This window comes from Glycine soja, chromosome 10 (assembly GCF_004193775.1).
Source record: "Glycine soja cultivar W05 chromosome 10, ASM419377v2, whole genome shotgun sequence".
Lineage (NCBI taxonomy): Eukaryota > Viridiplantae > Streptophyta > Magnoliopsida > Fabales > Fabaceae > Glycine > Glycine soja.
Genome location: NC_041011.1, coordinates 6990743 through 7014817, shown reverse-complemented (window position 1 = coordinate 7014817; position 24075 = coordinate 6990743). Strand labels below are relative to the sequence as shown.

General features: G+C 30.3%; 2 protein-coding genes across 2 annotated transcripts; both read left to right on the top strand.

Moving 5' to 3' along the window:
- Positions 1–1794: 1794 nt before the first annotated feature.
- Positions 1795–5148, top strand: LOC114370904 (WUSCHEL-related homeobox 9-like). Its single transcript, XM_028328307.1, has 5 exons — positions 1795–2271; positions 2490–2864; positions 3203–4075; positions 4553–4755; positions 4863–5148. The coding sequence occupies exons 2-5, from the start codon at positions 2735–2737 to the stop codon at positions 4866–4868; spliced, it is 1212 nt and encodes a 403-aa protein (XP_028184108.1). The 5' UTR covers positions 1795–2271; positions 2490–2734; the 3' UTR covers positions 4869–5148.
- Positions 5149–17236: 12088 nt separating this feature from the next.
- Positions 17237–20099, top strand: LOC114369160 (ras-related protein RABA1f-like). Its single transcript, XM_028326347.1, has 2 exons — positions 17237–17688; positions 19442–20099. Exons 1-2 carry the CDS (start codon positions 17468–17470, stop codon positions 19872–19874), a joined length of 654 nt encoding a protein of 217 aa, XP_028182148.1. The 5' UTR covers positions 17237–17467; the 3' UTR covers positions 19875–20099.
- The last annotated feature ends 3976 nt before the right edge of the window (positions 20100–24075 follow it).

Below are 24075 nucleotides of genomic sequence, written 5' to 3'. Positions count from 1 at the left end.
GTCTTAGTTCTATTTTTCGTATATAGCGAGTCTCATTTCCGGCCTTTAATTTGCACTTTTTTCGTTGGGTCTTTCAAATTCATTTATTATCTGTTTCTTTTCAATTAGGCTTCAATAATTTCTTGAATAAGGGTTCTGATATCGTATTAAAAACAGGTGAGTGATCTAATTTACATTTAAAAGTTAAATCAAATAAGGATGATTACTTTAGTTTTGTAAATAAATTGAATAGGTTTTGATACATATTAGAATTTGTATATGATTCCTTGTCTAAGATTAAGAGAGTGAGTTAGTAAACTTTAACATTGGAGATTACTTTTACACTACCCTCTTTTACTAATTAAATGGCATTATCACTTGTTTTTTTAAACTGTTATTCCAAACTTTTTCTTATTTAAATTAGATGCGTATGCCATATTTTTTTTTCCAAAATTACCAAGTCATCATCCCCCAAATTACGAATTAAACTTTCTGGAATTAAATTTCAAAAAAGAATTTAAAACATTTCAATTTCAAAGTGATTGATTCTAGAATTGAATTAATTAAATTTTTAGAAGAGAATAGACTAAGTTTTAGAATTAAATTTATGAATGTGACAAAGCACTTCCCGAATCATTTTCAAAATTAAATAGGAGTAATTTTGAATTAACTATTTAAAAAATAATAAAGAGCAATACCGTTTACAAAAAAAAAAAGTGCTGTAAAAAATAGAAATAGCAATCCTAACTATTTTGAATTCATAATCGTCTTATTTATATATTTTTGTTTATTTCTATCCAACTGACGTGGCACTTATCTCCGAAAGTCTAATGATAAAATAAATAAATACAAACCAAGTTCACACACAACAACTCATAATTCATGGACTAAATCTATATCAGTATTTTACAAACCATTTCATTTGTTATGATATTTTCTTTCCATCTTCTCGGTTTTGTGAACTATTTTCTTAAAAAAAATTATATAATGTCATAAATGTAAACTATTTGTTGATTATATACACCAATAATAAATCTCTACTAGAAAATTTAGATGATCGATCACTTTTTCTGATGCTTGTATTCTGAATCGTGTTTTTTTCCATTTCATATACCACTTGAACTTGAAAATTTGTTTAAAGAAGCCAAATCTACAACCACTAAGAGGGTTTAAGTTGTGAACCAATCCATTTGAATTTGTAGTTGTGGAAGAGGATTTTAATTTTGGCAAAATACAAGTGTAGTAGTATAATAGATCATAATAAATATGCTCCCTCGAGTCAATCAAAACCTCTTCGCATCCTTTATTTTCTTTCCATCTTCTCGGTTTTGTGAACTATTTTCTTAAAAAAAAATATATAATGTCATAAATGTAAACTATTTGTTGATTATATACACCAATAATAAATCTCTAGTAGAAAATTTAGATGGTCGATCACTTTTTCTGATGCTTGTATTCTGAATCGTGTTTTTTTCCATTTCATATACCACTTGAACTTGAAAATTTGTTTAAAGAAGCCAAATCTACAACCACTAAGAGGCTTTAAGTTGTGAACCAATCCATTTGAATATGTAGTTGTGGAAGAGGATTTTAATTTTGGCAAAATACAAGTGTAGTAGTATAATAGATAATAATAAGTATGCTCCCTCGAGTCAATCCAAACCTCTTCACATCCTTTCTTTGCCTAGAATAATAAGCCAAAAATACTTGCAATTACCACCACCGTTTTCCAATCCAAACACTTTCTTGACTTTGAAAGTTTGAATCACCCCATATCCTATCCTCCCAACCCCAACCCCTATTTATTTCTTCAACCAACCTCTTCCATTAGAATAATCCCGCACTTATTTCTCTTCACTCACCCCATTATTAATACTACTACACTGCTAGCACTCCCAAGTGAGCAAGAGAAACAAAAAAAAAAAAAAAAAAAAAACCCTTCCTTTCTCCCAAAGAAATTGTGGTAAAAAAAAGAGACAAAGTGATCAGAACCCCAACCCCTTCCCCTTTAATTTCCCTAGCATTAAGAGCCTTTTTTTTTCTGTCCCTTTCTCCCTGTGCCATCTCTGAGACAACAAGATTCCTAATTAAGTCCCCAGCATGTATTCCTTTCCATGTTTCATTTGCTTCTCGTCCGGGGGGGATTTCCTTGGACTTTAAAGAACCTCTCTCTCCACACACACACATAACATAACCTAACCCTTTTTTTTTCTTCCCACTATTAATGCAAAAGTTGTGTGCATATATGCAAAAGCTATAGCTACAAACATAGCAGGGGATGGGAGACATATGGTACTCTCCTCTCTCTCTCTCTCTCTCTCTTTATTTATTTGCCCCTTTCCTTTCTAGTCCATCTTTCTCACAGGCGATTCCTGTTGCCCTTTCCTCCATTTTTATGTATTTAATTTAATTTAACATAAGAACCCTTTTTTTAATTATCTTTCATTTTATTATATGCTAAGTTCTAATGCGTGTGAATAATTTATTTTGTACCCTTTTTTTTGTACTAGATGTCAAGATGTTACTAGTATTTACATTATGATCGATAAGATGGGTGAGATGCACAGTTACTTACACGGAGAGGGTAGTAGGGTACGTGAAGCTGAAGAGGCTATATAAGAAGGCACACGTTATGCTGGTTCAGTTCAGACCGAAAAGCAACAGCAACAAAAAGTTCTGATACTAGCTTCTAGATCATTGTTGTTTTTTGATATCTATCAAACTTTCAGTTCAGTAATTTCCCATCATCACCATCATGGCTTCTTCTAATAGACACTGGCCAAGCATGTTCAAGTCCAAGCCCTGCAGCCCTCACCACCAATGGCAGCATGACATCAACGCCTCCCTCATCTCCACTAGCTGCCACAGAAGCCCTTACTCTTCAGGTTAGTTTAATTTCTCACACTCATCAAAAAAATCTCTCTCATCACACTCACCTTCTACAACACGAAACCCTTTCCAGTTATATAATTCTAACCCTACCTATCATAATCTTCACATTCCATGCACTTTAGTTAATATCAGTTTGTATACTTTAGGTTAGGTCTCTTCTCTTCGAGTCACGACTTAACGATAAGAACAATTACATACATAAAATATAAGTAGCTAGCTAGACATCATATATATCATGCATGATTTCTAATTAATTAATTGTTATTTATATGTACAAATATATGTGTCCTTTTTTTAAATGTTGTTGTGGGTTAATTTTTAAACTTTATAGGAGGTGGTGGTTGTGAAGAGAGAAGTCCAGAGCCAAAGCCAAGGTGGAACCCTAAACCTGAGCAAATCAGAATACTGGAGGCTATATTCAACTCTGGAATGGTGAATCCTCCGAGGGATGAGATAAGGAAGATAAGGGCACAGTTGCAAGAGTATGGCCAAGTGGGTGATGCCAATGTCTTCTATTGGTTCCAGAATCGCAAGTCAAGGAGCAAACACAAACTTCGCCATCTCCAAAACTCATCATCAAAGAACATGAACCACCATCACCACATGAATGTTGATCAACAAAATCATACAATTCCCACTAATTCTTCTCTCCCTCAAACCACTACTACTGCACCCTCTTCCTCGTCATCTTCATCGTCTGAGAAATCTTCCCCAAAAGAACTTATAATACCTACCACCAAGGTGTTCTCCATTGGATTCTCCGATGCGGTGCCTAATTCTCCAACAGCTTCTGTAAACCAGACCCGGATTAATGACATCATGCTTCCACCACCACCACCAGTTGAGGCTTTCTTCTTCCCAGTGCAACAACAACATGATGTGCATCATGGAGTAACATCATCATCACAAGGGTTTTGCTTCTCTGAGCTGTCCAATGTTGTTCATGCTCAACAGAACAACGTTGGCCCTTGCACTAGCCTCTTGCTTAGTGAGATCGTAGGTCATGGTGCTGCTTCTGCTGGTGCCTCAAAGAAAGACAAGTCTCAGATGAAAATAATGCACCAGCCCTCACTGCTTAATTTCTGTGTCACTACTCCAACAACAGCAACAACATCAACTCCTACTACTACCACCACTGTTGTTGTACCTCCCATCACTACTACCTCTACTACTGTTTCATCCCCCCTCATGCCTCAGCTTCAAGGTACTTAATATATTTCAATATTTTCTCAAAAATAATTTATGATATTATAATTTTTTATCTAACATATGAATTGAGGGTTAACAAGATAATTTGTCAGAAGAGATTATAAAAACATTAATTACTAGCTAGTTAGTTATTTTATTATTGACTTTAGTTTTGCATGATGATTTTCAGAAATGTCATCCACAATGCTTTTTTTTTTCTCACCTTTAATTGCCAGTATTACATTCTTAACAGGGATTAGTTGCTTATCACTTTCACACACAAGAAAAAAAAAGAGTAGCATATTAATTAATAACAATAGTATTTTTATTTTTGAAACACTTTATATGATAGAGATGAGAAAAAGAAGAGGAAAAAATAGTAAAATAAACTTGAGAATTTAGGTTGAATGGGAGGGCACCATGGCATGGGATTTTGGGTCACGTGTGCATGACTTTAATTGCACATGAGAGATGATGTTCTGGTGTATCTCAGGTATTGGAGATCCAGGTGGTGCGGCGAGATCAACGGTGTTCATTAACGATGTGGCATTCGAGGTAGCTGTGGGACCCTTCAACGTGCGTGAAGCTTTTGGAGATGATGTTGTGCTCATCCATGCCAGCAGTGGTCAACCTGTGCTAACAAACCAATGGGGTCTCACTCTTCATTCACTCCAGCATGGCGCATGTTATTATTTGGTGCGCACTTTAGCCCTAGCCCTCGTTTAATGTTACTTTTGTCTTTCTTTTTTCTTATCATAACTTCTTTTTTAATTATTATTTAATTATGTTTCATCATTTTGCAGATATAGGAAGTGGAAAGCTAAAGAATGATGATGATGATGATGAATGCGAGGTTCTCTGTCTTGTTTTTTTTTTCCTTCTTTTTCTCATCTATATCTACGTGTGTTTACTATTAGGGTACCGGTTATTAGATAGGGGTTTGTAGACACCGCTAATTATGAGAATGACTAAAGATATGCTCTATGTTGTTTAAGTAATAGTATGGGAAATTATGACTTTCTTGACCACATCATATGTAACTTTTCTCTTTAATTTAGTTTAAAGCAAATTAATGATCGTATTATGACATCCCTATATGATATGATATTTGCGTGGGTTATTATGGATGTGATTTATTCATTTTTACATTCGGAAAAAAGTTATTGGTAACTCCAAAATGTAGTTAAAAATATTCGTATATTTTAATTTGCGCCGACGATATATACAGTGATTTAGCACGTGATGTACTGTTTCTCATACTAGTAAAAATGTATGATTAATTACTTCATGACGCTGCTTTATTCAAGCCAGCTACGGCACTGCCAATGCTACATCTCAGTGAAAATGTAAACTTGGCTTTGTTCATACATTGAAATTTTACAACGAAAGAAAAGAATCACTAAAATTGAAATGGAAGAAAATGTTTATTTAAAACTACACTATAATGTTTTTCTTTGTATCCAAAAATATTCAAAGATATTGAGTTTTGTCACCCATATATTAAGTCTCGTTGGATCGAACAAAATTGTCTCTATAAATTTGTGGTCTCTATAAAAAAAAATATAAATCAATTGCAAGATGAGAGATTTATTATTTTCACATAAACATGTTTTGGTTTAACGAGTATTATATTAGTAAGTTATAATTTTTTTTTTAAATGCACCTAAAAATAAAACTTGCCAATATGTTTTTTTATTAAAATAAATGAGTATATCGTGATTGCTAACATGCATCCCTTATTGTTTTAGGGAAAAAATGTATTTAGAAGTTATAACTTTATTTTATAAAAAAAACACTTGATATATAATGTGTTAAAATACTCTTTATAGAAAAGTATATATTAGCAAATCTTGAAAAATAATTGGAAGTCAGTCAAATATTTTAAGTACACATGCATACATGAAACTTTTAATAAATATTAAATTATATAAATTTAAAATTAAATAGATCAAGTTTATAAAGTTCTTTTCCTAAGTAAATTTATTTTAATATGTTTATGAATATCAAATTTATTTAAAAATTAATATATGTATATATAACATTAAACTATTATTATATATTTTTAATAACTACATTACTCCTTCCGTCCCAAAAATAAATGTCATATTAAGAGAAAAATAAGTGTTGATATTTTAATTTTTTAATATAATATTAATTATTTTTTTATTTATATCTCTTATAATATTAATGATAAACAATAAAAATTATAAAAAAAAATTAACGATGATAAGATTAATTTTAAAAAAATAATTTCTCTTTTTCTTTTATTTAGGAAAATACTTATAATGGGACAGAGAGGGAGTACAATTTATTATATGTGTATAAGTTTGTCAATTGGTGTAATCTGTCACTCGGTATATATTATATTATAATTTTTTAGGATATATATTACATTAGAATTCAACATACAGTGTTACAGAATTTTTTTAAAGCGATGAAACTTTGACTTCGTTTTATTGACCATATTAAACTATCAAAATTGTCCTTTATTAGCATATAAAATGATAACTTTTATAATTATATGTACATTAATATATAGTTTTCATTTAATAAAAATTAAGCATTTCATATAGATATAATTAATCTGTATTATATTAATAATATTATATATTATATTTTAATATTTGATATATTAATAATATTAATATATAAATTTTTATGCTAATAATATATATATATATATATATATATATATATATATATATATGTGTGTGTGTGTGTTATAATTTGTATTATATTATATTATTAATATAGACTTTCAATTTTAATATTATAATGAATGAGTAATCATACGGAGTTTTTTTACCCATTTAATAAAAAAAATTAACCTAAACAATACAAGTGTAAAACTATTTACACAAATCATACAAAACACTCTTTAAGTTGAGGAATCAATTCCTCAAGAAATCAATTTTCCAACCTCAACAGTGTTTTTTTTTTCCTTAGATTAAAAATTGATTTCTGGGAAACCAATCTCTTAAGCTAAGGTTTTTTTTTTTTTATACACGTTTAGAAATCGGTTCTTGAGGAATTAATTTCTAAACGTATTTTCTTTAAAAAAAATCGATTTAGAAATCGTTTATTCAAAATTGAGTTTTTTTTTTAAAAAATGTTCTTGTATTTTTTATTGTCTTTTATTTTAATTATTTTATTTTTTTAATTATCTATATTTATGTTTTGTTTAAACCGAAAATAATATTATTTTGTATATGTTGTTATTTTTTTGCATATTTTTTGTTTTATTATTTTTTGAAAAGTTGAAATCCTTTGTGTTATTGAAATTATTTTTAAAGTGAGTGATAAAATATCTCGGTCAAAAGATAGAAAGACTAAAATTACTAATTAGAAAAAATATGAATACAAAAATAAGCATGTTTTTATTTCTTATATCTTCATTTTGTAGTAGTTTTACCAAAAAATACGATAGTAACTAATAATAGTGACTAAAAATCCATACAAATTACCCACATAAAAATTATAGAATATTTTGATATCCAAAAAAATTAAAAGAAACAGAGTGAAAAGACAAAATAAACCAAAAACAATTCATAATTAATAAATAAGGAATTATCTAGAGTTGAAATCCTTTGTATTTTCATTTTATTTGATTATTAAAATAAATAATTGAAATTAAAAATATATATATATTTAACCATCAAGTTGAATTGGACTAAAATATTTAAATTACAAAATATATATAAAATTACAAACGATAGAACAAAATATTTAAATTTGAATCAATAAACAAAAATTTTAAAATACAAAGAATATGACATAAATTTAATGTTGGTGGCTTAAGCCTACATGGTGGGGGCAAATTTTCTTTGAATGGTCTGGGATGTGACACATGGAACATCGCTTTAGTTTACCCAATTCTTGGATATCCATTTCAGTGTTATATGGGAGGAGACAAGACGATCCTTAAAATTTCTTTTCTTCTCTGGGTCGAGGCAGATTATTGGCTTGAAACACGGTGACCAATACACTTTGTTGTGCAATTCTCTAAACAACCCTATGTATACGTTGTTGGAGACACTTCCAACATATACAAGGGATGTATATAGTTCATGTACTCATGGTGAGCTTCCTTAACACCAGCAATAACATGAGAACAAGACATGTGCAATTTTTGAAATTTGTCACAGTCACACCACCTTTCATCCAGTGTGACCATGAAATTTTTAGCAGGCCAAACCTCTCTTGGGTTAATTGTCTCCTAGACCAAGAACTGTGTGTTACATCGATCAAACTTAAGAACAATGTGAGTGTTTGTCTCTCTCTATGTGTCTTCCATGGCCTTGCTTAGTACCTACGTATAAACTTGATTAGATGTAAGCATTGTTGCGACTTCTCTCCCTCTTTGGTTGAATAATGCATTACACCTTATATATGTTGATTTTACTAACACACTTATTGGCAGATTTCATGTTTTTTTTAGTATCGAATTAATCGACTCAACAAGATTGGTGGTCTTGTTTTCAAAGTTTAATAAAATGCAGTGTCAAAGTTTAATAAAGTTCAAATTCATAACTAACATGTCATAATCAAACTAAAATAAACAATAACCAGGAGTCAATGGACCTTTGACATGTCGTGAGGATGATCAACCTGAGCATCGTCAACATGGTGTTTAGTTCCATCCGTTGTGGTAATTGATGGACTAGGAGTTGGCATGATAAACTGAATATGCAAGTGTTGTAATATACGTTGCATTTGCTCATTTTGTTGACGAATTTGCTCATTTTGCTTTTGCATATGTTGTCGCGTCTCCTAACTTTGCTGGTCATAATTCTCCATTAGCTGCAACATCTTTTCCTCGAGTGTCCTCTCCTTATTTGCCTTTGCCAAAAGCTCAGCATTCAATTTAGTAATTGCCTCATACATTTCCTCTATTTGGTCCTCCACAGGAGCAATAGGAGTAGATAAAGCTAATTTTGAGCAATTAAACCTTTTTCTCAAAGTACCTAGCCCATACACATTCCCCTTGTAATTTAGACCTCCAACAACATTCAAATATATTTCATTATAATTAATAGAAGTAGTAATATTACAGGAATCCTATGTAGATGTGTCTTCCTCTGTCGAATGTTGTTGGATTTCCTCTCGGTGATGTTGATATTTCTCGTGTAATATAACGTGAGATATAAAGATAAATTATTAAATGTGTAGACATATAAGGATTAATATTCAAGAAAATCACCACTAAAGGAAAAAAAAAAAACTGATTTTAATCTACTATAGTAGTCTTCAAAGTTTATACTAGCCAATCACAAACATTTAACATTAGCTAAAGAAAAGCAAACCAAAATATGTAAATAAGATCAAGAGATATTAACCAAAGGTAAGAGTTCATTTATAATATCAGCCACAATATATCAAATAAAGTGATATAATTAGAAAAAACAACTTATAACAAATGTGTGGGACTTATCATTGACCCATTCTCCTCACTTTAATTTCTTAGTTTTCTCCATCACCTCCCAAGCAATTGGTGGTCTTTGAAACTCCTTTGACTACATATATTTAAAAATTTAAAATTATAAAACATTTAATTAGTTACATTGAATTGAAAATCAATGAAGTATAACATATATATATATATATAAAGTGAAATTACCAGCTTTTTGAAGTGACCTGCCTTAGATATAGAACCACCACAATATGCTAAGGCTCCTTTATCAATAGTTCGATTCGCCTTGGCAGTGAAACTCTTGTTTAGGAAATATGTAGAAACCCAATGTTGGTCCAAGGTTGCTCAAACATTGGCTAGTATCCAAGTTCCTTTATCTTGACCATTTCTGATCTTGTTCATTACATTTTTCAAAATGAGCGAACCTTTTATCTCAAAAAAAACTCTAATGGCTCGCTCTTATATTGGGTACCACTTATACTCTTTGCATAAAATAGGAAACAAGAACTAAATTAGAAATGATATAAGAAACAAGACATTTTAAATTAAACCACAATTCAAATTACCTTAAACTCTCCAAACCACCTATTACGAAGGTCAACTAATACCTTTAACCAACTGGCAACTGGTTCATCAAACTTTGCCCTAATAATCCCTGATATATGATATTAAAACATCCATATATTGGTTAAAACCTATGTATAAAGACATTGTCAATACCACATTTAAAAAACATTTTAAGAAAAATTAATAGTTAAATAAAATGCACTTACTCTCTTTTATGTGCAAAAATGAAAGGCCTCCGATTAGCAATATGTTCACAATTTGAATCACGTGGGTACTTAGGTGTAAGAGAATCATCTGGTGCTAAAGGTGAAGCATCTCTAACAGGGGTAGTGGGAATTAACTCCTTTACAAAGGTCAAATTTGGTTGATCTTGAGTTGTAGGAAGTGTGTTTGGTTCTGGCGCAACGACATGAATCATCAACTCTAAGGTTGATATGTGAATGGAAGAGGTAGAAGGGTTGGTGGTAACTGAAGCTCCCAAAGTAACACCACATCTTCTACCACGATTAAATGTTCTGCGATCACCACCTCTACCTTTGTCTGCCATATATATATATATAGTATTCAATGAACATAAGGCATGAAATCAACTTTAATGTACGAATTACCTTAAGAAATATTTGTATAATCAAAATCACTTTCAATCTCATTCTCACTTAATATGCATTCATCCTTGTATGGTTCAACCAAGTCTAGTTGTTTAAGTAAATCTACATCTATCTCTTCTCCACCTCCATCAACATTCGCAAGAGATTTATTAATGACACCAAGATCAACTTCCAAAACTTCTTGAAGCCCTACAATCTCATCCATCTTGGTATGGAGCCTCTTGCTCAATTTCACTTACTATATTGTCAGTGATTCTCTTGCGAGCTTTAATTTGTCTACATTATGACCAACCATCCTCGATGTCCCTCGGGATATGTTGTGTAATAAACTTGTTCTTCTTGTAGTGCAAATATGAATGAGTCGTATACTTTAGTATATCTTTTCGATTGTCTTACTTCAACAATCTCAGACTTTTTATCTACTCATGTCTCTATATTAGGATTATTATCAAACCAATCACACTTGAATAGAACTAACTTCATCAATGGGATGCTAGTATACTCCAATTGAATAATATTAGACAACATTCCATAAAAATCATATTCTAGTTGGTCATTAGTTCCCCGTACATAAACATCATAATTAGAAGAATTCATGCCTTCATTCTAGCTAATTGTTTGAAATTTGTATCCATTTATAATGTAGATAGGCCATGATTCAACTTTTCTCTTAGGTCTCCATGCCAAATTAACCAATATTGAATCTTAAATATTATTTTCTAGATTTAGAACCTATAAAATTTAACAATTAACATCGTATATAAGACCATATCGTTATGGAAGAAATATTATTTGAATAATATACAAGGTGTTAACCTACATATTGCTTGAACCATGTAGGAAAGTTGGATGAAATGTCTTGGTTAAGTTAAGCATCTAAAGTAGTAGGATTCAACTCCCTCAAAAAATTCTCATAAATACTAGAAAGAAGAAAACAAATTACTCAAAGTACACAACATAACATCATTAAATTATTAATTAGAGTTATACAAGTACTAAAATCAACTTACTCTAAATATGGCTCAACCTCTGGACAATTTTGAAGAACGTACAAGTAAGCAACATCAAGATTAACTTGGTCCAAAAAATATGTTTTGGATTTACCATTCACTCTTCCTAAGTAATTGGAAATTGATATAGGAGGAGAAGATGAAGAACCTTCATCCGCATCAACATTCCGAGGCATCCTAGTCCTTCTCGTTGCAATTTGTTCAGGATAGTAAAACGAGGCAAAGGTAGATGTCTCCACTAAGTACGCTTCACAAATCGATCTCTCGACTCTAGTCTTATTCTTGACTTTATTTTTGAGGGAGCGTAAAAACCTAAAATTAATATGAATAAGTATTTTTTTTTTAAAATGACTATATAATACATTGGTGTATAAATGATTACTCATTTTATACCTCTCAAAAGGATACATCCAACGATATTGGACTGGACCATCAACTCTTACCTCATATGGTAGATGAACTGGAAGATGCTCCATTGAATTAAAGAAGCTTGGCGGGAATATTTGTTCTAACTTACACAACAACGCAGGTATATTATTTTTCATAACTCTTAGTTGTTCAACATTTATGTTGTCGAAGTTAGTTCTCTAAAAAATTGACTAAGTTCAACAAGTGACTTCCAAATAGGTTTTGGTAATGATTCAAATGCAATTGGAAGCAACCATTGCATGAAAACATGACAATTATGACTTTTCATTCCATGAATTTTTCTGGTGTTAAGATCCACACCCTGACCTAAATTGAAGTCATAACCATTTGGTAACTTTAGTTCTTTGGGTAAATAATTTTATACTTGTATTATTTGGACAATTTTTTTATTTTTTGTATTAAGTGGGTAAAAAACTCTAATCTTAAGTGATTAGCTCCAATGAAATTAAATTGAGCTCTTAAGCAAAATCTCAAGTTTGAATCATATGTTTAAAAAAATTGAGTTTGGAACAAGAGACCACACTAATTTAATTTCCCAACAAACATCACTCATTAAATAAGGATTCCACACCTAGTGACAAATCTATATATAAATAAGGGGTGCAAATGCACATGCCCGTCTTTAAAAAATTACGTATAAATATTTTTTTCCTAATTTTATATATTTGAACCCTTGCATTTAATTTTTCACTCATTTCATGGTAATAATGATTAATATTTTTATTTTTTAAATAGATTGTCCCATGATTTAGGGTCCTAATTAAGTTGGCTATCATTCACACCAATAACATAATAACCTAAATCCAATGCCAATTTTGCTGCTACATTTTTGCTTGGTGGGATAACCCCCTTCTTGAGCTCTTGGCTTCTCGAAGCTAGTTGAGCCATTGAGACCAAGTAAAATTGCTTATGATTTATGACTATGCAATAATTTTTTGTGTCAATCTTTGTTGGTAACCCTAATGTGTCATTGGCATCTTTAATACATGTTTTGTTTTCTGTTTGAATTTTATTACAATTTTGCTTTGAAACTCAATTCGAAATTGAAATAAAGAAAAATTTATTTTTACAAACTCCAACATATTTAAGTTGATAAACCTTAATCCAAACTGCTTTTCCCTTGTACAAATTTTATCTAGCAAAAAATATCCAACATGATATTTATCGGTGACACGAGTAAATAAGTATGCATATTTTTTCTTACAAAATTTAAGCCAAAGGAATCAAATTTAACAAGGTAGGTTCTAGATATTTGGTAATATGCTGCAGGATGTGTGATAATTACCAAAAAAAAAAAAGGAGGTGGTAACCTGAATCACTGTATGCCATTTAAAAGCGCATCTTATCTTAGTTTGTTTACACGAATTGAATCAGAAAGGTCTGACCCGAAACGGAATGGTACGTACCAACGTTTTCACTCAAACTGCCAAATTCAATTTTTGTCTTCAGTTATTATAGCTATAGCTGTAGCTGGTACCTGGTGTGGTGACTGGTGAGGAAGAAGAAAAATTAAGAAGGACACTGCAAAAAATGTGTTCCCAAAACTGTTTTTTTTTTTCCCTATAATATAAATTCAACCACATATCAAACAGAAGAGTGGTTGTTGACGAGAGGTCACAGATTGGTTTACGTGTTCTTTCATAACAACAGTGTTTCCTCTCATCATCTTTTGATGCCTCGATTTGACCCACCGATTTCGATATGTCGCTGCACACTCTTTAATTTCTTCTCTTATGCTATGTCACCCCCCAACATTATATCGCTTTTCTTTTCCTCCAATCTTTTTATGCTAAGTTACACCCAACACTCATCTATTAATTTAATGAATAATGATATATGGATATTTATGTTTTTTTATATATTTAATATTTTTTTCTCTATTTCTCTTAATATTTATAATATTTATATTTTTCTCACTTTTATCACTCTCACCAAGTGTCAATAAGGATTCATCTAAAAATAAAAGAATTAAAATTTACGTTCTTATATACACCAATAAAAAAATTTATTATTAGTATTTATAAAATAAAAATATTTCATATAAAAAAATGCATATGTTAATTAAAATCTAAAATATTTAAATAATTTTTTTTAAAAAATTCTTTAAATATCATTTATTGTTGCATTTACCTTGATATCAGTTCATATGTTGGTTGTCTATCTATAATTTTTCTAACTTATTCTCCTGCATGCAATGAACTATCGCGTATGTATGGTATATACAATCACAAAATTATAATCATTACCATGACGACTTTAATTCTCGCTAGCTATAGCACTTTGCAAATTCGTATGATGTGAAATTGTGAATGGTATTAATTTATCATTTCATTCTCTCTGTAGAGGAAGCATATGGTTAATTGTGGTGGTAATAAGAAGCGTGTGTGTTTGTCAAACTTTTTGTGTACAGACAGTTTCTTCTGACTTTGTTTGTGGTCACATTATTAGATGTGATATTTGGTTTGAATTGTACTACAATTCAGCATATTGTTAATATAAAGAGTGACTTTTTTGTGTACTTGCTACTGCAGCTATATATCCCCAACCAGGACGAGGGTGTTAGGTAAACAAACAGTCTCCTTGCTTCACGAGTATCAAGTGATTTAAAACTTCTTGATATCACTCTTTTACTTGATTCCTCCTCATAATATGATGCAACAGTAAATAATAGGCTCTAATTTAAATTTTTTCAATTAATTTAATTAGTCTTTTAAACTGTCATTGACTACAGGTGTCATCCAACTCTTTTTTTAAAATTTTTTTATTGATACAAAAAGTTTATTATAACATACTGTATTTCACTTTCAACTAAACAAACCATTGTTTTCTTTTACAAGGAAAAGATTGGATCCCTGGGCAGTGCAGTTAAATATTCTTATACCACATGCTTTTCTTTTTTTTTTATTAATGTTTTATTTAATTATTAATGAAAAATTTGAGCTGAGATATATAAAACTACACTCTTGGAGTAATTTTGTAACTTCAAGGTATCCAAATCTGAAAAGAATATATTAATATTGGGTGTGCTAGTGGTAAAATTAAAAGATAAAACAACCAATTGATATGTTACAAAATCAATACGCAAAATTCAGATCCCTCCTATAGCTATCGACCAAACCATAGCCTTGCTTTGTTCCAGATTCCCAAATGACACTTAAACTTGGAATTTTTAGAGTTTAGTCAACCTTAAGATAGAGTCAAGTTGTTATAATGATAAAATAATTAAAATTTAACCTTTAGGTCTACCAGCAATTGCTATTAGTATTTTTAAAGTAAAAGAGGTAACATATATTACAAAAAAGGTCAAACAGTTTTAAAAAAAATATTTAAAAATTTATTTTAAGTTTCACTTGTCATTATTAGGTCGGCTTTGCAATACCTCAACTTAATCAACTCTATAGTTTCAGATTTAGGCTCCATTGAGGTACTTTCTGATTTTTAAAAATAAAACTAGTTTTAGTTTTTAATTTTGAGTTTCAGTTTATTTTTTGTTTTTAGTTTTTTTTAAAAAATATTGCAAATTAATAATAAATAAAACGAAATAATGATAACGACAGAGACATTGGTGATGCTAGTGATAATAGTGGTGGTGACGAAATGACGGCGATAATAGAAACCATGACAATGGTGGTGGGGTTGAATAATGGTGATAGCAGTGATAACAGTTGAATAGTAATGATGGTGGTGACAATGACGATAATGAAGGTAATGAAGGTGGCAAAATGGTGACGGTGGTAGTGAGAGTGACAATGTTGGTGGAATGATGATGGTGGTGAAAATTTATTTTTTAAAACTAAAAATCAATTAATAATTTTTTTGGTTTTGTAAATGAATTTAAAATTGTTTTGAAATAAAATTAAAAACCATTTTAGCTCTATTATTATCAAACACATTTTATTTTAAAAAATACATTTAAAAATAAAAAATAAAAAATTCACAACAGATTTTAGAAACCAAGAAAACTTTGTATGTGATCTTTCGGTCCTTTCATTTCTTTGAATTTGGATTTATCCTTTCATGTCTTAAAATTTGAGTTTATATCTAATTTAATCTCAATCTACTTCAATAAATTTCCTACTTAAATATTTTTTGGACATATCTCTAATTAATATGAGTTTTCCAACCCCATCAATTTAATTTTTAGATTAAAATTGTTGCAAATGAGTCTCTATATTGTTTGATAAAACTGTGCTTAACTTAACCCCATCAATTCAGACATTCTCTCTAAAAGCTGTCAGCTACTATTCCTAGTATCCTACTATGTATTGGAAGAAAAGATGTTGAACTGATTCCACTTTATTAGAACAGAAATTGCAAGTTAATTATTCCTACCATTGAAATGTGCCCCTTCGATCTTCCACTGTTGTACCCATTCCAAATCAGCTTAAACACATTGTTTTGAGATAAATTAATGTATGTGTTTCCTCTGCTTAATGATTGTTTATGGAGATTTTACTGATCATCCATATATATGGCTCCCTTATCCATCATCACTTGACACCTATCTACAATTCTACGTGGTTAAAAAATAATAATTCAACGATCATTATGTTAAACAATGAAACATAATTTAAATTAGGTGTGTACAAATAGTAAAGCAACATACGATCATCTCATATTTGGGGAAGGGGAAATTTTTATTTTTGACGAAAAAGTGCCTTAAAATGTGTGTGTAAATCACGATTTGAGGCAACAAAATTCTTACTCAAAAGAATACAAAAATACCAACATTCCAAGTTTTTATTCCTTTAAATAGATTCATACGAAATTGGATCTCATTAAGTCCAGCCTCTCTAGTACAAAAGGCAAAAGCATGAAAGTAAAATAAATAACCAAATAGGTAAATAATAAAGAGAAAAAGAAAAATTAGTGAGATGCTGCAAAAAAAATATAGTGAGATAGAGAAGAGCTGGAAAAGGATGGGCTGTAGAAGATCCAAATCTGATCCATACAACTTAAATTAGTCAGAATTTGATAAAATATCAATTTTTAGATATCAAGCTAGGGGCTAAGACGTAATTTAATATTATTTTGTATTTTTTTCATTAAAAGCTTGGTTGGCAAATTAAATACTGAAATAAAGAAAAAAGACTCTTCCAAACAAATATAAGAATAAAAAATTGAAAATGATGTAATGTAACCACTAGCATGGAAAAAACAACTGGAAAATGGAATTAATTGTTTGTTTGGCACTTTATAGTTACACCAGTGTCATCATTATTTCATTCCCCGCTAACAATTTGCCAACTAAGAAACCCCAAAAGTTGTTCCAAATCTGGATTTCAAAACAAAATATAGATTCGCCGCAACCCATTTGAATCTCTGAGAGAAGGGGCATATCAAAATCAATTTTTTTTTTCTTTCTTCTTTTCCCTGAAGAGCAAATGGGGGCGTATAGAGCTGATGAGGATTACGATTATTTGTTCAAGGTGGTACTGATTGGGGACTCTGGTGTGGGAAAATCGAACCTTTTGTCGAGGTTCACCAAGAACGAATTCAGCCTTGAATCAAAGTCCACCATTGGGGTTGAGTTTGCCACCAGAAGCATTAGGGTTGATGATAAAGTTCTCAAGGCTCAGATTTGGGACACTGCTGGCCAAGAAAGGTCAATGAACCATTCATTTCTCTTGTTTTCTTGATGCTAGAATTGGTTAGCCATTGCCCATGATGTGTTTTTTTTTTTTGTTTCACTGTCTATGATTTGATTAATTTTAATCAATTATAATGGCCTAATGGGTATGTGGGTTGTAACTTGATCTTTGTTTTCCTGCACCTTTTATGCTGATAGTTGGATGAACTGATGAATGAATCAGAAGCTTTTCTGATCCTGGTGTTTGCAAAGGGAAAAATGCCATTGTAATTAGAAAATTTGCCTATTTTTTTGCAGATAAATTTGAATTTTATTTGCTGTAGCTGCTCTGTTACTGTATTATTATTGTTGGACCTCTATGAACTTTCAAACCATAAACTCTGCTTGTGGTCTCATAGACAATCCTAAGCCTGAGTAAAGGAGGGAGGGTTGTGTTAGGCACGTAGCAGCTAACGTTTTTTGAAATCTCAATGATGGATCGTCCACGACTTTCAAACCATGGTAGCATTTGTTGAAATAACCTGAACAGATAGCTCATAGCTCTTTTGTTACACACTTAGTATCGATATGTATTATGTAAACATGCCAATGTTATTATGAAAATCATACTCGTGGTGGCATCTTTGACAAAGCAAGGAGCATGTACTAAGCAATAAAATATTTGAAGTTTTCACTTGGCTAGTCTTTCCTGCATAGGTTACCAATGTCTCAAGTTTGTAATGTAGTAGTTAGATCAAAGATGTTCTAGTTATCTTTAAACCATTTTGTTGGTATGATTTACTATTTGATCTGGGATTTAAATTAGATTATTATATCAAAATGACTTGTAAAGTTCTTGCATTGAAGATTTCTGCATTTTAGAAATTTGAATTCCAGGGTTGCTAAAAATGTGAAGATTTTTCCCCCTTGTACGAAAGATTGATGTGAAATATTATCATTATTATTGTTATTGTTGTTGTCATGGCAGCATGATGAACATTTAGGCATTGCTGATAACTGTTTATGTATCATATGCTATGTTACTAGCTACTCAGAAATAGAAAAGGTTTAGTCTGTCTGACTATGATTACTCTTTACTAATGCCTGAAGTTTGTCTATTATATGGTGGCTTAAAAGAAGGTAACTATGCTAATGTTGTTGACATACTAGTTGGCTGAAAAACCATAGGCTTAAAGTTGTGTGTAAAAGTGGATGTCAGTCAGCTCTTCGAGTGTATTTCCTTCTAACGGAACACTAGTTTAGTGGAACGGATTAGTAACTGTTTCCTTTATTTGGCTATACTCTGTGCTACTAGAATTTATTTTCTATTCTCAGTTTAGCTGCCTGTTTAATTTATAGTTTTATAGGTGTTAATATGATTTTTTTTATTATTTGTTAGTTTTTTATATCAGATATCCAATACTTTTGGCTATGTTGCTTTATTCCAAAAGCACAGTTCTTGTCCATTCTGATTTAGTATATCTAAGTCGAAACTTGATGATTGTAGACAAGCACTTGAGGAGGATAAATTTATAAGAAGAATGCACAAAAGCATAAAACATTCATCTTCTTTTTCCGGTGAATTACATTGATCACACTCAATACATTGTGTTGTTTAGATGCCTGAATAATATGGATATCCTGTTATGAAAATCAGTAGTCTCGTTGATTCATAATCCCAACTAGAATCCTAATTTTGGATGATGCCACATGGAATAAAGATTTAAAAATGCTGTGTATGATCAAATTTTCATGTAAGGTATCTTAATTTGATTTTCCTTGACTATAGGTATCGAGCAATCACTAGTGCATATTATCGCGGAGCTGTTGGTGCTTTATTAGTCTATGATGTTACCCGCCATGTTACATTTGAAAATGTGGAGAGATGGTTGAAGGAGCTCAGAGATCACACAGATGCCAACATTGTGGTTATGCTTGTTGGGAACAAAGCAGACTTGCGTCATCTGCGAGCAGTTTCCACCGAAGAAACTACAAATTTTGCGGAACGGGAGAAAACGTTTTTCATGGAAACATCCGCTCTCGAGTCCCTGAACGTTGAAAGTGCCTTCACAGAAGTGCTGACACAGATCTATCATGTTGTAAGCAAGAAGGCCCTTGAAATTGGTGATGATCCAGCAGCATTACCAAAAGGACAGACGATAAATGTTGGGTCTCGTGATGATGCATCGGCTGTGAAGAAAGATGGATGTTGTTCTGCTTGATCATGCAGTAATGTATATGTTCTGTTTATATCCATGTAGAGTTTCACCCTTAAAGCATGAAAATGATTGTCTAGACCTTTACAATCTCAACTTTCTGCTTTGGTATGCAGAGAAATCTGTTCAATTTAAGTCAAATTTTTAGGAAACATGCACTTCCATTTTGCTATTTGGTTGTTGTTTCATGAAGGTGTTAATTTATCGAATTTTTCATAGGCTTCTTTATTCTTTTTGTTGTTTTTTATGCATGCAGATTCATGCTATCCAAATTTATTTTGACATCTTCTGAAAATTATATTCTGAATTTTAAAGAAGTAATGTGAGAGTTGGGCCGGATTTCTGAATTTACAAGGCATGAATGAGATAATATACAGAAATTGTTTGTTACATTTGTAGTTTAAAACCGAGAGATACTAAATAATAACTCCAAATAGTACTTTCTTTTTCTTTCCTTACTTTTATTGAGAAAGAAATCCTTTATTGTAGTCGGCTAAATGCTATCTAAAAAACTAGTTTGTTTTATTTTGCAATAATGTCATTCAGTATTTTAAATTTTAATAGTTTTGTACTTTTGTTGGTCTAACTGCTCTCTTGCTTATTTGGCAATTTCAAACCTTTTTATGCATCATTGATCAAACATAAATAATATTAGTGGACCCGTCAGATAATTCTTGTATTTGTTGAGAGATGATGATTAGATTAAACATTGATTTAACTAAAGTGAAGTTGTTAACCGGAAAAAAAGGAAGTTAATTGATAAAGTTTTTCAAAAGGATTTCTGTAATATTTCACATTATAATTAGAAGCTCCAACAAAGATGGTTAGTATTTACTAAAAAATAGTAACAACACACTCTAACACTATTCTAAAGTGTCATTGGTGGAATGAAAATTACAAAGTTTTATGAATCACATGTTTTATTTAATGAATCCCTCCTATAGTTTTCAATATATTTAAAATAATACTCAAAGAGTATTAAAAAATGTGTTTCTAACACTCATTTAGTAACAATTTACTAACAATCATGAACATTTTCACATCCTTTGTTTTTTTTTATGGTTGTATCTGTGATTGTTATGGTTGTGAATTGCATCGCTAAGTTTGAACATCAAACAAAACCAAACACAACTATGTGAAAACAATTCAAATTTCTAATTTTAGAACTCTAGAATATTGTTAAGATTTTAAAAAAATATTATTCTCTTTAGGATGTTGTTTAAATTTAAAAATATTATCTGTAAATTAAATATTTATTTCCTCTTTTAAAACTAAGATGCTTTTTTCCCCCACAACTTGAACCTAAATGGACCATAATCACCGATAAATCACAAGTTGGGATGAAGCATTCCAGGCCAAAAGCATTTGAATATGTACAATCTTTATCCTTACATCCATTCCATGCCAAAAGCATTTGAATATACACAATCTTTTGCCTTACATCCATATCGAAACAGGGACAAAAACTAGTTAAGAGAAGCAGAATAACCACTGTGTCACGAGACTTAATTATAAACATAAAAAATTCCTTATTAGACCATTGCAAGCAAGATGCCAGGGCATTGTCAACCAAAAGCAGATCTTGTGTGGCTTCATTCCAGTGAATGGTACCTGCAATTTGATTTTTCATGAACAAATAAAGGATGCAATATGGCCAAGAGGTCGACAAGGGTCTATCAATTTGACCTGTTCATTATTCCATTTTATAACGTATCTGTTAAACAAAGGTAGGCAAAAAAATTTAAAACTCCCAAAGCATGCAATCCTTTCATTAAAATCATGACATTTAGTATTATAGTATTCTTTTTTCCTATTTTATTTTTTTACAGAAAAAAACTGCCCAATTAAGGACAATAACTGCTAAGGGAGTAGGTACTATAGGAGTGCAATTTGCTCCAAAGATATGCATAGTGAGAGGTTTAGACATAAAAGTTAAACCTGCAGTTAAACTAACAGAATGAAAATACTGATGATACATGATTCCTAGTTTTACGAAAAACAGGAGAAAAGGCATACAAAAACAGAAATTATACTTAGAAATAGTCCAATTCCAGACAATATGCAGTCAAGTTCAATCAGCTCACAAAATATCAAAGACAATAATAGGAAACAAAATTGACTATAGCCTACAAATTATCTGTGATACTGTACATTCAAAGTGACAAAATATGATGAAAATTTTTGGACTTCAAATAACTATTGTACCACCAGAGGAGCAAAGGACCAAGACTCAATGCATGCAATACACCCAACACAAAAAGTAGAGGCCAAACATGCAATCTTTCAGAGCCTATTTTGATTAAATGACACTGCTATGAAGACTGGTGTATGCATCAATCCAGAAATTGTAGGTTACTCTTCATGGAACAGGACATGTTTGCAACAGTATGACACTGACTAAAGTCACAACAATTCATTAATACATAACAAAAGCTCTCCCTTCATAACTAAACTGTAACATCAGTTATCACCTTTATCTTCATTCATAGACCACATTAGTGTTGAGTCTTGACATTATAAATCAGAAGTAACACTAGACAAGACATCCATGACACCCAATTTTTCATCTTCAACTTCCTCCTCTTATTCTTGAGGGCCAACAAACTACTACACAAGAAGAAGCTGTTTGTACACTAATAGGACTAATTCAACAAAAAAGCCTTAGAATGGAATGATGGAAATCATTCAAAGAAATTGTTATACCTAAAATCAAAATATAAATAACACTGAAAACAAAAATTTAAACAAATGAAATTTTATCAATTATGAATATATATCCACCTTATATCTTACCGATCTAAAAGAATTAAATTTTCAATTTTGACGATGATTAATAATACATTCAAATATTTTCTTTCATATATAAAAATAAAGAATGAAATAATATTGATTTTAATTATAATCAATGACTATAAGTATTATTGATTTTAAAAATAATTTCATTATTAAAAGCTTTAATAATAGTAAATTTTTATAAAGAACCAAGTGGAAAAAAAGCAAGAAACAAACAATATATTATATTATTTTAATATATTATAATAATAATAATAATGTCTACTATTTTATTATATATAATAATAATGTCTTAGACAATTTTATTATATATTATTTTAGAGTATATAATATTATAAATATTTTTAGTTATTTTGTGAAATATATATACTTTAATGTACCTTATTTTTTTTTAAAATAAAATTAAGCATAGTGAAATATTATTTAATTTACTATTAATGTGAAAAATATTATTTAAAATAGTATCAAAATTATATAATTGGGATTAATACATTTAAATGAAGTTAATTAAAAATTATATTTCACAAATAAGTTAACTTAGATTTCAGATTTATTTATTTATTTATTTTACATTTACATAAAATTCAATCTTAAAACTCATTCATATATATAGGAATTGATATGCAATAAATATAATTTTGCTTACAATTTGGTTGCTTATGATTGGTACCTTGAAGGTAATGACTACTTCGTTTTGGCTTAGGAAGGAAGCATTGTGATTGTGTGATTTGGGTCTTTGGGGTAAAAGAAAAATCCAACCTCCAATCGTTGCTAAAGAACATTATAAGATTGTGCAAAAAGTTAAAGAAACTTTACAATGATACAATGTACTTTAAAATTTAAATGCTATCTAAATTTAGTGGATGAAGGCTTTATCGACAAATTTTTAGTCCATTGACTTTTATCTGATCAACAAGTCCATTACTCATTTGTTCAATTAAGTCATTGACTTAGCAACATACATGTATATTTTTTATGACATTTTAATCTAAAAGTATCACGTATGTAAAATGGTGAAGTTAATAGTAGAAATGTATTTGTCACACATTTTCAACATTTAGGGATTAAAAATTATTTTTTGATGTTTCAGAAATTGAAGTAGGACACTTTCAAGGATTGAAATAGATATTTATCCATTTATTTATAAGCTTATAAAATACTTCAATAAAATATTACACTAATTTTGAAGATGTATTTTAATTTATGTATTATAAGATGAATTAAATTTTTTTATATAAAATAACAAAACATTCTAAATCATTTGGTTTAACATTCTCAAACAATGAAAAGATAAATATTTATCAATGTGATCATAAATATCCACCAGTGTATTATTGCATGAGTTGAACATAATTGATGAGTTTATAAAATAAAAATCAAATCAAATTTAATAATAAAGTACAATAGAAAACAG

Bases quoted from the DNA above. Each gene is read 5' to 3' on its own strand.
- LOC114370904 (XM_028328307.1), top strand. From the start codon at position 2,735: ATGGCTTCTTCTAATAGACACTGGCCAAGCATGTTCAAGTCCAAGCCC. The intron at 2,865-3,202 runs GTTAGTTTAATT...TAAACTTTATAG, and splicing joins CAGAAGCCCTTACTCTTCAG to GAGGTGGTGGTTGTGAAGAG. The intron at 4,076-4,552 runs GTACTTAATATA...GGTGTATCTCAG, and splicing joins CCTCATGCCTCAGCTTCAAG to GTATTGGAGATCCAGGTGGT.
- LOC114369160 (XM_028326347.1), top strand. From the start codon at position 17,468: ATGGGGGCGTATAGAGCTGATGAGGATTACGATTATTTGTTCAAGGTG. The intron at 17,689-19,441 runs GTCAATGAACCA...CCTTGACTATAG, and splicing joins GACACTGCTGGCCAAGAAAG to GTATCGAGCAATCACTAGTG.